At 35.2% G+C, this 16,778-nt stretch overlaps 3 protein-coding genes across 22 annotated transcripts in view; 1 reads left to right on the forward strand and 2 right to left on the reverse strand.

The window, feature by feature from the left end:
• The window catches only part of LOC106876276 (cytosolic carboxypeptidase-like protein 5), a 34,236-nt gene extending 28,379 nt beyond the window's left edge, over positions 1 to 5,857 (reverse strand). For 9 of the 19 annotated variants that reach the window (XR_016243499.1, XR_016243494.1, XR_016243493.1 and 6 more), the window contains exon 1: positions 4,826 to 4,944. The gene's annotated coding sequence lies outside the window, so the exon portion shown is untranslated. Of the gene's footprint in view, positions 1 to 4,825; positions 4,945 to 5,228; positions 5,277 to 5,837 lie in introns of those variants that run through there. The other 10 variants (XR_016243489.1, XR_016243488.1, XR_016243487.1 and 7 more) reach the window with 5 other exon arrangements.
• LOC106876277 (uncharacterized) overlaps positions 1 to 16,778 on the forward strand; it is a 157,064-nt gene that overhangs the window by 101,879 nt on the left and 38,407 nt on the right. The gene's annotated exons all lie outside the window — the stretch shown is intronic.
• The window catches only part of LOC128248843 (uncharacterized), a 36,734-nt gene continuing 28,809 nt past the window's right edge, over positions 8,854 to 16,778 (reverse strand). The window contains exons 21-26 of the mRNA XM_089359006.1: positions 15,813 to 16,393; positions 13,694 to 14,669; positions 12,309 to 12,500; positions 10,728 to 10,898; positions 9,382 to 9,466; positions 8,854 to 9,057 (exon numbers count right to left, since the gene is read on the reverse strand). Coding sequence (XP_089215132.1) covers positions 9,047 to 9,057; positions 9,382 to 9,466; positions 10,728 to 10,898; positions 12,309 to 12,500; positions 13,694 to 14,669; positions 15,813 to 16,393 — 2,016 coding nt within the window. The 3' untranslated portion in view covers positions 8,854 to 9,046. The remainder of the gene's footprint in view (positions 9,058 to 9,381; positions 9,467 to 10,727; positions 10,899 to 12,308; positions 12,501 to 13,693; positions 14,670 to 15,812; positions 16,394 to 16,778) is intronic.

Consider the following 16,778-nt stretch of genomic DNA (forward strand, 5'->3'; position numbering starts at 1 on the left):
TTATTCCTACATGTTTCAAAGGATTACAACCTGTGTGATCCATAGGGATCTTTGATATTAAAATTGTAACCTTCTCATCAGGGAAAGCATGGGAATCATCTTAAACGTAAGACATTATGACCGATTATGAAAACAATAGATGGATAAGGTTATGACTTGATTCATTTGAAAAAAACCGTTAGAGAGTTGGACAGTGCCGGATAGTGGGTTGGACAACACATACCAATCAATGTGCGAGAGCGTACATGCATACAGTAATACACATACACAAACACACACATATACATGCATACTGATACACACACACACATACATATATATACATATGTATCTATATATACACACACACACACACATATATATACATATGTATCTATATATACACACACACACACACATATATATATATATATATATATATATATATATATATATACACACACTCATACGTCCACATTTATACATATGCACATACGTACCCACGCATATACAAATATACACATGTGTGTGTGTCCCCATATACACATATGTATCCATCTACATATACACACATGTATAAATAGAAATAGATTCATGCACATACACATAGCTATACATCTACGCCTATTACCTAATCAAATAAACATATTCGCATATACATATACATACATGTATACATACATAAGCACACGCATGTACATACATACATACATACAAATACATATATATATATACATATATATATGTGTATATCTAAAAGAAAATTAACTCAAATGTTTTATATATACATACATACACACACCCATATACATACATCCACATATCCATATATGTGTGTGTGCATGCATACATATACACACACATATATATACATACATATATATTTTTTTTCGTACACACACACACACACACATACACATATATACACATACACACATGTACACATACATATACATGCTTACATATACGTAGATTTGTACACATATACACACATATATATATACTTACAAACATACATACACCCCCCACACAGGTATACATGTATACATACATACACACAGATACACTCATCCACACACCTATATACCCATATACACACACATATATATATATATATATATATATATATATATATATATATATATATATACATACACATACATACATACATATATATATATATACATTATTAATAAAATACAGGGTAGCAAAAAAATTTTAGAAATTTTATTTACCACCAGTGGTCTAGCGAGGGTAAAAAAACAGTCAATAGACTATGTATTATTCATTTAAAATACAGAGATGCCTGTAATAGGACATCTAACCCGCTAGAAATAGCAGCAAGACTACATACCACAAAAAGTAGGGATAATTTCGAAAGGGAATGAAAAATAAAAACATTTATCAATCTATATTCTGTACCATGGTTTCAAGTCAATTTTAGTAAGATAAAAATTATATATCTCACAAAGGTCGGACTATCATCAGCAGAATGACCAGACAATATTCGAGATACGAGTCAAATGGGGAGCATGGTTCGTATTCGAATATCTAATTTTCCAAATTTACCGCGTATTTGCGGTTTACCTATTCGGCAGTAAATACACAGATGCCGATTTTCAATCAGAAATTAGCCAAAAAAAATTTTTTATCATTATTAATAAAATACAGGGTAGCAAAAATCTATTACAGGCATCTCCGTATTTTTAATATATATATACATATCATCATCATCATCATCGTTTAACGTCCGCTTTCCATGCTAGCATGGGTTGGACGATTTGACTGAGGACTGGTGAAACCGGATGGCAACACCAGGCTCCAGTCTGATTTGGCAGAGTTTCTACAGCTGGATGCCCTTCCTAACGCCAACCACTCAGAGAGTGTAGTGGGTGCTTTTACGTGTCACCCGCACGAAAACGGCCACGCTCGAAATGGTGTCTTTTATGTGCCACCCGCACAAGCCAGTCCAGGGGCGCTGGCAACGATATATATATATATATACACATACACATAAATACATGTACATACACACACATATACACATATACACATACCCATACACATACATATATACATACACATACATACACATACAGATACATACACATATACATATATACATATATATATATATATATAACGTGAGAGAGTTAGGGGTTGGGGGTACAACCCACTAAGGGATAGTATCTATCCAGTATACTGCTGGGAGGGTACCCAATTATTGCTTACCCTCCCAGCAGTATACTGGATAGATACTATCCCTTAGTGGGTTGTACCCCCAACCCCTAACTCTCTCACGTTATATATATATATATATATATATATATATATATATATGTATATATGTATATGTGTATGTATCTGTATAATATATATATATATATACATACACACATACATACACAGACACATACATATATATATATATATACATATATATATATGTATATGTGTGTATATACACATACATACACATGTGGACACGCACACTCACATAAACCTGTATACACAATCGTATACACACATTTATATTTACACATACATAAACATCTAAACTTTTACTTATATTTTTTTTTAAATAAAAATAAAAAATACATCTACACAAATATGCTCCCATACTTATTCACAAGTACATTCATATTTGAATATATAAACAAACCTATGTTTTAATAAATACATTTTTACACAAAAATGTCCATACATCCAAAAAATCATACGTAAATGCATATTTATATATTTTTAAAAAATAATATTGATAAGAGTCAGAACAAGGGTAAGAGTGAAATTATAAATGATAATGCGTATATGTACACAGAAAAATCAGTTAAAACACTTCTATTTTATACAAAACCCTAAATATGTATACACAGACACACACACACACACACACACACACACACACATACATATATATATATATATATATATATATATATATATATATATATACACACATTATCTCTCACAGATACACGCGTATATATAAAAAACACCCATACCGGTATGTTCATATGTACATAAATTTAGTAAGTTATGGTTGTTACAATGGTTTATCGAGATTTAAAATATACTCTAATTAAGGTTAATAAATTACGAAAGTATAGATAAATAATTAGAATCGTAAGTAATTTTAATCTTCTAACCTTTAAGGGAAAAACTATTGTTTTATTAGAACTATTTTAAGTATTTACTTATTACGGGTAAATATGATAGCGTTTTATAAAAACCTTTATTTTTATTTGAATGCAGAATATGTATGTTTTTGCCAATGTTTGCATTTATAAGAATGTTCTATGAAATTATTAACTAGACAATTCTTTGAAAATAAAATAAAAAGAAATTCTGTTACACAGAGATCGCAGAATTTTCCACCCTTTTCATATGGCTTAGAAATAGAAAGAATAAGCCAGTCTAGTTTAAATTTAATGTTATTATCTTTAAGATCCCAAATTAGTTTGCTAAGGCTCGTGGTATTACGTTTGCTTCTATCTCTAAAGGATGAAAAATGGTTAGAAATTCTAGTGGATAAAGGTGTAGAGGAAGAACCTACGTAAAAGTAAGTATTTTTGGGAGTACTAACTTGACATTGGTAGATAGTGTTTCTGAGTCTCACATTTTCACTTAAAAAACTAATTCTTTTGGAATTGACTTCTGAAATAATGATTTTGTTGTTATGACGGTGGAGATGGAGTATATGTAATCTGGGTATACCCCCACTTTTAAATTTTGTTTTTTTTTACGGAATCCTATGTTTCAGACCATGGAGAATCCGATTCTGGAAAAAAAATTTCAAAAATCTCAATTTCAAAATTTCGACCCCCCCCCACCCCGGTTTTTATATAGATCCACAGGGTAAACATAACCCTAACTCAAACCCTAACCCTAACCCTGACCGTAACCCTGACCCTAACCCTAACCCTAAACCTAACCCTAACACTAGTTTTGTGAGATTTGGCTGTTATTTCTAGCATGTAAATAGCCTGCTTGGTGGGGGGGGGGATTGAAATTTTTCAAAAATTTTTTTTTCAGAATCGGAATCTCCATAGCCTAAAACGTGGGATTCCGTAAAAAAAATTAATAAATAAGGGGGGGGGGGGAAAGGTTCAGATTACATATAGTCCATCTCTACCGTTATGACTATTACTATTATGTGTCGTGTTATTAATATTGTTCCCTATATTATTATTATTATTGTTATTTTGGTAAGGGTTAATAACGTTTGGTTCAATGATATTACTGTTTGAACTCTCTAGTGGATGCAAAAGCCTCATATTGTGTGCAGATATTATCTGCGAAATGTTCTTCATGTTAGAGAAACCGAATCTAACCTTGTGTGTATTTATGACATGTGTGTATTTATAACATGATATATTTGTGTGTGTGTGTGTGTGTGTGTGTGTGTGTGTGTGTGTGTATGTGTGTATATGTGCATATTTATATGTGTATATGTGTGTCTAAGTCCGTACATGTATAACATATATTTTGGAAATTTGAGAAAATTTATGCATAATATTCAATTCAAGGAATTATACATATATATACATATACATATCAATTATTTTGTGTTCTTTGCTACATTGGTTTCTATTAACCCATTTATTCTATCAGAAGAATTTTTATTCAAGATAGAAGAAATACACATAATTATATATATATATACATATATATATGTATATATTCGAAGATATGTGACGAAAGCAATGAAAATACATTTCACCCCCGAATTTTTTTTTTTTTCTTCAAGACACGAACCAAAGAAACTAAGACGAACATAAACACAGGGAAGCAAAAAAAGGGATACAGCTTAAAGAACGGTTAAAAAAAAGACATGTCGTCAACTTACAGAGCGTCAAAACATAGCCTAGTTTCAGAAATGTGGAGATAAGAAGTGTTGTTCTGTGAATGATTGATCTAAGAGAGAGGGAAGTGAAGAATAGTCCACCATTTTGGGGAGCGAGAGACAAAAAGATAAACACTGTCAAAGATGGGTTGCTGACAACAACAATCACTCTGATTGGTCAATCCTACACACCGGATTATTCTCCCATTGGTTCGTTTTCTACTCTCTTTCTCTCTATCTTTCCTTTTCTCTCATTGTCTGTCTCTCTCTCTCTCTCTCTCTCTCTCTCGCTTTCTTTCTATCTTTCCCTTTTCTCTGTCTCTCTCTCTCTCGTTTTCTCTTAGTTTGGCGTAACAGCGTTGGTAACGTCTGTTCCTTTGCTTTTGGTTTTATTAGTCTCACTCACCTGACTGACGCTAAACAGACTCCTCTGTTGCTGTTGTTAGCAATAATGGTGGTGAGGGTTGTGTTAGTGGTGGTGGTGACGTGGTGATAGTGGGAGGTGGTGATGGTGTTGAAGGTTGTGTTAATGGTGATGGCGTTGAGGGTGGGGTGGTGGTAATGATGGCCATCGGACTGATAGTAGCGTTGGCCATGGTGTTAATGAGTAAGGTGTTCATGTTTGTGGTGGTGGTGGTTGTCATGGTGATGATGACGATGATGATATTTGTGGCAGTTGTATTAATGATGACGGTGACGGTGATGGTTGTGGTGGTGGTTACGGTGATATGGTTGTGGTGCTGATAGCGGTAGTGAGCGGGTGATATTTGAAACGGTGGTGGTGGTAGTGGTGGGGAGTGTATTGGTAACGGTAGCACCAGCATCATCCCAGCCACCACAACCACTACAGTGACAACCAAGTCTGGTGTAACGACAGTAGTAGTAGTAGTGGTAGTAGTGGTGATGACATTGTTGGTGTTGCTACCAGCAATGACAGACTCCCGCCGTCCTCCGCCTCCCAGTTCATTGTCGGCATCATCATTGTCTCTGCCGGAGACTGTGTTGTCACCCTCACCTTTTCTCGCCTCTACTCTTGATCCACTGCCATCCCCATCATCGCCCTTGTCTGTCATTCTCTTGAAAATTGAACCCAAGTCAAAAGCCCATTCTTGTAATGTTCCCTTCTACAACAAAAATAAAGATTAAATGAAGGAATCCGAGTTTTCTCCCTTAGATTGCACACACACACATATACACACACTACAGCGTCCACTTTCACTTTCTCCTCATTGACCCAATCATATTTTTTTTTCACTTCCCCTCCTGCCAAAGCGATATTTACTGTATCCATATCAACCCTCATATCGCATCATCTGTCATACTCTCTTCATACTCTTTTTGTTCCTTTATCCCTGTTCTCTATCTCATATTCACCTTCTACCTTGAAGGTATGCCCCCCCTCTCTCTCTCTAGCTGGAGAAGACGTATTCTCCTCTCAAGCAAGACACTTGTTCCTGTCCCTCTATCTTAATGACTTGTAGGGACGTGGTATTCTGTTATGCAACCATAATATCCTATAAAGTACATTAAATATTTCTTATAAGTCAACACCATGTTCTCCTGGAAGGTTCTTTCTACAGATATACAGTAGAAATTATAGCCAGCACTGATCTTTTGCTATGTTTTATATCAAGACAGCAAACTTGGTTGTCACTGTAGTGGTTGTGATGGTTGTGATGATGCTGGGGTGGTACTCTGGAGTGGTGCTCTGGAGTGATACTCTGGTGTGGTACTTTATTTATCAATAGGTGAATGGTAGAGTTGAGAATGGCAGGGTTAACCTAAGTGAAATCTGAACTCTGAGTGTAGAGAACCAGAACAAATACCACAAGTCATTCTAACTGATTCTGTAACAACTCAGCCAGTTTGACACCATTAGATTCCCGAATGATGTTGGCTAATCCTCATCTGAATCATGATGATTCATTTACTCAGTACTTATCCTCAATTTCCATGCTGTTAAGCAGATTAGAGGTAAATCTCCCTCCTCTATAATCACAGCTTAGTAACTTTTCTTCCATGAGGCATATTCATCTTGGTGTAGCAAGCTAATAATATAACATTCATCTTTTCCTCAGCCTTAAGTGTTAGATGTAGTCTGTGAATTCTATCACCTCCTCAGGGTATCTATTTACAGCTAGGTGGACTTGGCCATTGAGAGTTTGAGGTTTTGACACAACAAAAGCACTGCTGACATAGATATGGACTGTACAGTTCTTGCCTAACTATCTGATACCTTGTAAACTTGACCATTTAAGGATCACATTTTCCAAGTCCTTATTTTTAGGACCATGTTCTTTTACTTGTTTCCACAACTAGACAATGGTCATGTTGGAGCAAGCACTTTTCATGGGTTTTGATCAATTATATTGATCTCAGTACTTTGATACTTATTTCAGTAACTGCAGTAAATACAAAATGTTAAGTAGACCTTGGAGTAAAGAGAGACAGCTAGGTTGGACATAAAAAAATACCACAGAGTATTTCTGTTCCAATATACTACTTCTTACCCTACAGGAATATAAATATATCATGATGATCATCTTCTTTATTTTTACTTCTGCTTTCCTCTGCTTGCATGGAGTGGACGGGTCCTTTCCATCACAGCATCTTACAAATTTTATATTTCCTTATTAGCTCCTTTGTGGGGTTCAGCATCTGCAGAGGTAATGTCGTGGTGGAATAGTGAGGTAGACAGAGTGATAAAAGTGAAGAAACAGGCTTTGAAAAGACAGGAAGAAAGGACACAATAGGGGGGTGGCAATACCCAGTAGGTAGAAGAGAAGCTATGCCTCAGGTATTTATAGCTTGGGAAGAAGCATAAAGTAAGAGGCTTGTTCGTGTTTTGATGTCTTCTTGAAGATAGGTGCTAAGCTGCTGCAATCACAGACTCACAAACTCTTGGTTTAAACTTCAGGCAAAAGTCAATAAAAAAAATCATTCAATCAAAAACATCGTTTAAAATTCCAATTTCAATTTTTTAAAATTGAATTTTGGTTCATGTTAAAATTATGAAATAACATTTGGTGATTTTTTTTTTTTTTCCATTTGGAGAATTTTTAAATCAGCCTCCATTTACACCTTAGAGGCTTCTTCTTAAGAAAAAGTACCAGTCATCATTCTGAAATATTCTTTATTTTCTAAACTGTTTTACATCCAATTTTTTGTTCATGTATATATGAGGTAGATTTTATCATTTCAGAACAGCTGGACTCTGGCCTTTCCTACTTTTAATCATTCAACCAAACAATCTGGAGTTTTTTTTGTTTTTGTTAATCAGGATTAAGCAAAATTATGTAACTTAGAAGCATATTTCTGACAGTCCAGTAAGACTTGATAGTCTGTTATCTTAATCTTACGGCCACTCTTTCAGAATAGAAAAATATATAAAAGATCTAAGAGAAAATCTGTCAGAATAACAAGTGTTGAGTAACAATTGCTTCTGATTCTGGAACAAGGCCGGCAATTTTGCAAGGAAATTCATCAATCCCAGTTCTGGACTGGTACTTTATTTTACCAACCTCCAAAGGGATCAACAGTTGACTTCAAAGGGATTTTAACTAAAAATGTAAGGATCCAGAACAAACATTGTAAAGCACTTTTCTTAGTTTATTTTATTGATGCTGAAGGGATGAAAGATGAAGTTGGTCTTTGCAGGATTTGAACTCAGAATGTAAAAGAACTGCAAGAAATGCCATTAAGCATATAATCCAACACTCGAGCGACTCTTTTCTATTATAGACACAAGGCCTGAAGATTTTGGGGTGGAGGCTAGTCAATTGCATGGATTTTGGGGTGGAGGCTAGTCAATTGCATGGATCCCTGCACTCAACTGGTATTTATTTAATCAACCATGAAAGGATGAAAGGTACAGTCAACCTCAACAGTTTGACAAACTAACAATTCTGTCAATTTGCTCTCCTTAATAATAATAATAATAATAATAATAATAACAACAACAACAACAACAATAATAATAATTATTATTATAATAATAATGATGGTAATGATAATAATAATAACACAACATGTTCACACCAGAGGAATTTTTATTTTTTATTTTTTTATTGTTTTAGTAATTTTTTTTTTTAGTTTGTTTTATAGTTGATCTTGTAAATTGATTTCAACAGAGAAATCAATGAAGATTAAATTGGAATGGTAAAAATATTTTGACAACTTTGTGCTCTTAGCATTTGCTGCTGAAGACGGCAATATTGTCCTGCACTAATATAGACCTGAAACAGAAAAGAAGGCTTGGAGTCAATATCAAAGAAAATATCATAATTAAGAGAATTTATAGAAAATAAGCGTTTAAGCAAATTATTTAAAAAAAAAAAAGACAATATTTCAACATAGCAGACAACCACAAGACATAATATATATCATATTTGACATCCACCTCCAACAAATTCTGTCTGATCCATGCAAGCATGGAAAAGTGGACATTAAAACAATGAATAATAATAATAATAATAATAATAATAATAATAATAATAATAATAATAATAATATTATTATTAATAATAATAATAATAATAAAGAAGAAGAAGAATTCTTACATGTTTTCGTTCTAAGTGGGGTCAACACAGTCCATGGAACATTGATTGTGTAGACTGATCTTGGGAGGCGGAACACAGCATTAACCTGAAGAAGGAAATAAATCAGATTTTATTGCAGAAATAACAAGAACTTTCCACATCAATATGAGGAACCAAATTTATGAGGAGACAGAACAGGTAAATGAAATAACTCCATTACTCGATAGGTCTGTAATTTATCAATACCAGAGGATAAATTGAAAACAAGAAGCCCTTAGCAGGATTTGAACTAGGATATAAGAAGATGTAAGTTAAACACATACAATGATGCAATGACTCTCTTCTGAAAATATTACGTTCTACATTTCATGGTGTACCAACAACCAGAGCTTTCACTCATGGATTCATTTGATGGCTGAATTAACTGAATCTAATTATTTTCAGTCGGTCAGGTTTAACTTGTTACTTTGTCAACAGGTGAGACTAATCGCAGCCAGATGTGGCAACTCTTTACAACCAGCAACCTGACAGTCATTTCAACATATGTTGTTAATCAAACACACAGTTTCTCACAGCCTGCTAGCCTCAAAGTCCCAGACATAGCTTGCAAGTTCTTTTAACATTCCTTGTTACACAGAGACCTGGATTATCCTACACAAGACATAGCTTGAAAAAGTGCTCAGTATCCATGTGCAGTCAACAATATTCGAACTCTTTCTGCAGCTAATGCCTCTTGAAATACAGGCATTCCACACACACACTACTGTCACTAGCAGAACATTCTACATTGAGAACATAAGCTGCATTGTCATATACATTACATATCCATACACACTTGTATATATATATATATATATATATATATATATATTTATATATATACGTGCAGACTCACTTGTATGTGCATATATATATATATATATATATATATATATATATATATATATGTGTGCACATGCAGACTCACTTGTATGTGCACGTGTTCACCTGTACACACATACATGTATGCACACTTGTGTAGACATACAGGCTCATATGTACATACACATACATATACACACTATTTTCTATTTTCTCTCCCTGTTTATTTCTGTGTTCCTTTCCGTCAAAGAGCATAGGCTCGAAATGTAAAAGACTTTCTCACTTCCCGAGCGTTAAACTAATACATCTGTTTGTTGGGAAGGTAAAGATAGCAAGGTCAGATATCATGATGTGTTTTCTGAACAAGCTGACACAGGGGCAAAATAAATAACATAATGTATTGCTGATCTGTGCAAACCATGCCAGCTGCTAGTGGGAGGGCAACAAAGGGCAGGAATTAGAAAATCAATGCTGATTCAATGATGATGATGGTAATATATACTTACTAGAGAATTCCTATCAGAAACAACTCCTTGGATACACACTCCACGACAACTGTCTTTCATGACTGGGGATTCAAGAGTAACAGCTTTCAGGGAGAAGAATGGGAAGAGTGAATGGTGAACCTTATCAAAGGTTTTGCTTGATGTTTCGATCCAGCTTTGTGGAACTTCACCCTAAATAGACAAAGGTGAACATTAACAATGTATATATAAATAGCAATAATTTAGCTTTGTTGTATTTGGGGATGGTCATGTTGCCAGTTTAGCCAATAAAAACACTCACACTATATATTTGGCGTTCATTTCTTTCAGCTTTATTTTATATTTATCGTATTTGGGCCAGAATTCTTTCATTGCACTTCTGTGACCTCATCAGTAATTCTTTGCAAAAAAGAAAGAAGAAAGCAAAGGACCACTGATGAGGTCACAGAAGTGTGACAAAAGAACTCTGACCGAAATAAGATTAATATAAAATAAAACTAACTCAAGTGAACACCAAATATATATATGTGTTTTCATTGGTTAAACTGGGAACATGACCATCCCCAAATACAAAAAGATCTGTTTCAACACACGAATTCACATCAAGAATCTTGCAAAATTAATATATAAACGTAATAATTTAGCTCTTTTGTGTAAAAAAAAAATAAGGAAAAAAGCCTACCTGTCACTCACAAGCAAGAGTGACATGGTAGCTAATACAATACTTTCACTGTTAGATGAACCACATTTCTAACATTCATCAAAAAGGCTGAACGTGTCTTAGCATCACTGAGTAAGACCTTTGTCAGTCGCTCGACAGCTAACTATTTAAAGCTGCTGTGGTGCCATATGGCAATGGTTAGCATCTCCAGCCTGGAACTACATCTTGTCCAGAATGTCAATCCACTGGAAGTTGTCCATGGATGTGCAACCAGACAAATAAGGGTGCACACCATTCTTTGAATATATTGCTTGTCTGGGTATCAACATTAAAGTTTCAAAGCTTAGTGGCTAACTTAGCAGAAGCTTACAATATTATTTACCATCTTTCCAACAACAACTTTATCAACATACATGCTGAGAGAGAGAGAGAGAGAGAGAGAGAGAGAGAGAGAGAGAGAGAGAGAGACAGACAGACAGACAGACAGACAGACAGACAGACAGACAGACAGACAGACAGACTGGCAAATACACAGACAGACAGACAAAGATAGAGTGGGACAGACAGTGAGAGATACATAGATTTCTTTTCAGTTTGTAGATGGTCAACTTTCACAAGAGAAAGTGTATGGCTGATTGAATTAATACCATAAAAATCACAAAATTCTTTAGTCTTTGAGCATATCTTTTTGTTTTATAACTGCATTATATGATATGATCATTGGATCTACAGTACCTGTTGATAGACAAGTGAACTAAGCCAACAAAAGGTAAGACTTTTAGCCACGAGCAACAGAGTACAGAGTTTTTCAAGAAATTTCAATTGCTGTGGATTTTAATTAACTGTCCGTCACTCTAAGAACGCAAGTTGTCTGTGGTCAATTGTGAAAAAAATATGAAAACAACAAATAAAATGATAAATGTATTTTATTGGTGACTTACTTCCTTGACATGAGTTTCAATCTGGAATTCTTCATAAGCGTTCACTCGGCTGATAATTTGTAACCTGGCCAAACTGTTTGGTTTGCCATGAGAGACATCATGTAACCATCTATATGTGACAGCACTCTTACTCAATGGTAATGGCTGCAACATTTCCCAAATAATCTGTTCCCAGGATTTGGTGAGATTTGCCTGAAAAAAAGTTGCACACGGTTTAGCAGGAACATCTCGAAATTGTCAGATGTTTTTTTCTTGGTAACACATGCTTCCGCACTCATTTAGAATTGGAAAATAAAAATAAAAACAATTGTTTTTGATGATATCGTTATTACTATTATTGCTGTTGTCGCTGAGAAAGAAAATCGTTTCTTAAAAAGATTATATTATTTAGATCGACTCCAGTACACAACTGGTACTTAATTTATCGACCCCTGAAAGGATGAGACGCAAAATCGAGACCATGGCAGAATTTGAACTCAGAATCTAGCAGCCGACGAAATACTGATAAGGATTTCGTCCAGCAGGCTAACGATTCTGCCAACACACTGCCTTCGATATTACAGGAATAATATTAACTTTGTTTACATTCATTTTGAAGGATATTGGTAGACTGGCAAAATCAGAAGAGCATCAGAAGAAAATACCCTGTGGTATTTCTTGTGGTTTTTTTATGTTCTGTATTCAAATCTTAGCAGGAGCAATGTAAGGGGGAAAACTCCTAATATTCATTTCAGTACTATAAGACAATTTAAAAAAATTTCTTTATTGCCCACAGGGGGCTAACCATAGAGGGAGCAAACAAAGACAAAGGGATTAAGTCGATTACATCGATCCTAGTGCATAGCTGTTACTTATTTAATCGACCCGAAAAGATGAAAGGCAAAGTCGACCTCGGCGGATTTAGAACTCAGAACGTAACGCCAGACGAGTATATAAATATTCTCTTCTACTCTAGGCACAAGGCCCGAAATTTTGGGGGTGGGGGCCAGCCGATTAGATCAACCCCAGTTGCGTACAGGTGTTGATCTAATCTCCGAAAGGACGAAAGGCTAAGTCGACCTTGGCGGAATTTGAACTCAGAACGTAGCGGCAGATGAAATACTGCTAAGCATTTCGCCCGGCGTGCTAACGTTTCTGCCAGCTCCGTCGCCTTAGTACTATGAGACAATCATCACAAGATCGGTTTCTGATTTAGCCTGTTAAGAGTTACCTTTCTTGCCATATTATGCTTTACTACAGTAGAGAAGACTATTCTGCTTTGACTTAGAATAATTGTCCCTAGTTTATCCACTTTGCTATCCTATGAAAAGGAAGGGAGATGGTTCCAATTTGATGACAGTAATTTAAAAAATACACATAATATTTTTTTTAAATGTTGTACTTACAGTGACATTCACAGTTAAATGCTGTGTTGGCCATGTGATGCTGCCTTGGACTTGAACCTTTTGACCAACGGGACATTCTGATTCCAAACTAGAAGATTTCAGTGCAATAATTTTGCCCATTTTAGGTACTCTGTCACAATAGGAATCCAATTTCTGCTGGATTTTGATGATTTCGTTTAGATTCTTGTTTTCTAGATCATTGTATACGATTTTAAATACAACCTTGGCAGCATTTTTGACACGAATGTATGCATGGTATTGAATAGCAAGAATGTCAAAGATGGTGACATAAGCAAGTGGATCTTGCAGAGAGCTAACATCTATTTCTTTAAGAATGTTCAAGACTTTTTCACTAGCAGCAATAACTCTTCTTGATTCGGTAACAACAGAATCGATATTGACTATGTCAATAAGGGTCAGCTTCATGTGCATCTCAATGTTCTGCATACCATAAATTGTTTCCAAGGTTCTGTTAGCAAGCTCAGAAATTTTAGCAAAGAGTGTTGCATTTTGAATCTGCCTTGTTCCATTCCATAATTTCTCCAAGTACAAAGTTGTAAAGTACAGTTTGAAGGTGTTACTTCTGCTGGTACGAACAACTTGAGAGAGAGGTTCCATGAGGGGTTGTTGGTTCAATATATAGACGCTGATGTCGGCTACATTTTGAAGAACAACCGTACTCTGACTTCTGATCCAGAGGTAGGGGTTTACTTTACTGCCAAGACTTTTTAATTGGATCGATTGTGTAATTTCAGTCATCTTTTTTATCAAAACTCTGTACAAAGATTCAACCTGGCCAACATTGGTAGCATCGATCATGATTTTAAAGCTTGATTCCATGTAATCAGTAGTTTCTTGGACTAGATTCTGCAAGTCAGCAGAGACAGCTTCTGATGCCTTTTGGATGACACTGCTGTAACGCTTACTGTTGTCTTGCCATACTGGAATGGTTTCAGTAACAAATTTGGAATAATCCCTGTTAAAATGAAAGCAATATATATAATATACATACATACATACATTTATTTATATATATATATATAAATATATATATATGCACACACGCACGCGCGCGCACATACATAGATATATGTGCATATATGGGTACAGGACCTCACCAACAGTAAACAACATGAAATACGCAAACAACGAGAGACAAAAATGGAAGACAGGACAAGTAACACAACGAATGACCCCTCATCAGTTGTCAGCTGTCTATCTAATCCTCATTTCCAGCATTGAATGACAATATGAGTCTTCGAAGTCCCGTAAATACCAAAATAAAATCTTGGATTTATGGAGGGTCAAAGTTGGGAACAAAGACAGGACAGTGAAGACATACAAGGAAACCAAATAATTACAAGCATGGAGGGTCGTTGGACCCGAACGAGGGTAAAATAGCAAATACTGGAGAAATATTTTCTTTGAAAAGAGAAAAGATAGAAGACATCCAGTCCTTTGGACGTCCTGGAGGAAGAGAAAGATGGTCACGTGAGGAAAAAATGGATGATGGTCACATATATGTACACACACACACACACACATACAGCAGTGGGTATAGGTGCAGGCATGTTTGTGTGGTTAAGAAGCTCGCTTCCCAACCATGGGATCATTGGTTCAGTCTTGGGTAACTGCCTTCTACTATAGTTCCAGATCATGAATTTAGCAGATGGAAACTGAAAGAAGCTTGTCGTATATATCTGTGTGTATGTATATATATATATATATATATACATGTGTGTGTGTGTTCATGTCTGTGTTTGTCTCACACCACTGCTTGACAGCAGGTGTTGTTGTTTTTTTTTTTTATCCCTGTCACTTAGCAGTTTGGCAAAAGAGACTAATAGAATAAATATCAGACTTTAAAAATAGATAGGCCTTGGGGTCAAGTCATTCAACTAAAATTTCTTCAAGGTGATGCCCCAGCATGGCTACGGTCTGATGAGGGAAACAAGTAAAAGAATAAAACACACACACACACACACACACACACACATATAATTAATATATATAAGCTAATTAGATATGTTAGAATAATCAGTAAGAATAATAAAATACAAATAATAATGGTTGGCACTAAAAGAGTATCTTCATGCCAGAATAAAGCAATATTACTCACTGCAGAGTTTGATCCAAAAGGTCTTGAGTTCTGTTAACTTTAATGGAAACGTGGAACAGTAAACCAGCATATTTCTGTAACACCCAGTTAACAACCACTTCTCTTCTCATCACTAACTCCACTGGGACTTCTTCCTGAACTGGGTCTTTCAGTACTTGTTCAATTTCAGTTTTCATTTTCCTCAATTCTTGCAAGATTAAAACGACAGCCTGTTTTTGTTCATCAGAACAATTAGGAGTGATGGTCATCTTCAATTGATTGACTTTCTCTGACAAAATATTCACTGATTTAACCAATTTGTAAACTGGTGGCAATCGGAGTATGTCTTCAAAGTTATATGTTGGCATGATTTCGCTAAACATATTGTCATAGTTGTGCCACATCTCTTCATTTGAAACTGCCCAGCCGATGACATCGAGGAGTCTTCCATAGGAGCGAGGATATTTTGTTTGATTGCAAGTGAACTGACTGAACAGAGAAGTCCAGGGTTTCTGCAGAATTTGGCCAACTAAGTATTTCTTGTTCAAAATACATTCTGGTTCAATTTTTGATGGAATTTCAATTTCAAACTTGGCATCCAACTGGAAAGAGACAGAAGTTAATATTTCAGTCAAATATCCTTTTATTATTTAATTGCATAACATAAATCTTTCATGTAACAAATAAAATCAGATGGCAATTTAGAGAACTTGAAGAATTTTGTAAAATACATGTTATTGATGATACCCAAACAGACAGGAGGTGCAGGAGTGGCTGTGTGGTAAGTAGCTTGCTTACCAACCACATGGGGAAAATGTCTTCTGCTATAGCCTCAGGCCGACCAAAGCCTTGGGAGTGGATCTGGTAGAAGGAAACTGAAAGAAGCCCATCATATATATATATATATATATATATATATATTTGCTTCTCCACACCTTCCTTATCATTATCGTCTACCTCTTTATCATCATCATCATCACTATCCTC

Source organism: Octopus bimaculoides, chromosome 10 (genome assembly GCF_046866305.1).
Source record: "Octopus bimaculoides isolate indiv1 chromosome 10, ASM4686630v1, whole genome shotgun sequence".
Classification (NCBI taxonomy): domain Eukaryota; kingdom Metazoa; phylum Mollusca; class Cephalopoda; order Octopoda; family Octopodidae; genus Octopus; species Octopus bimaculoides.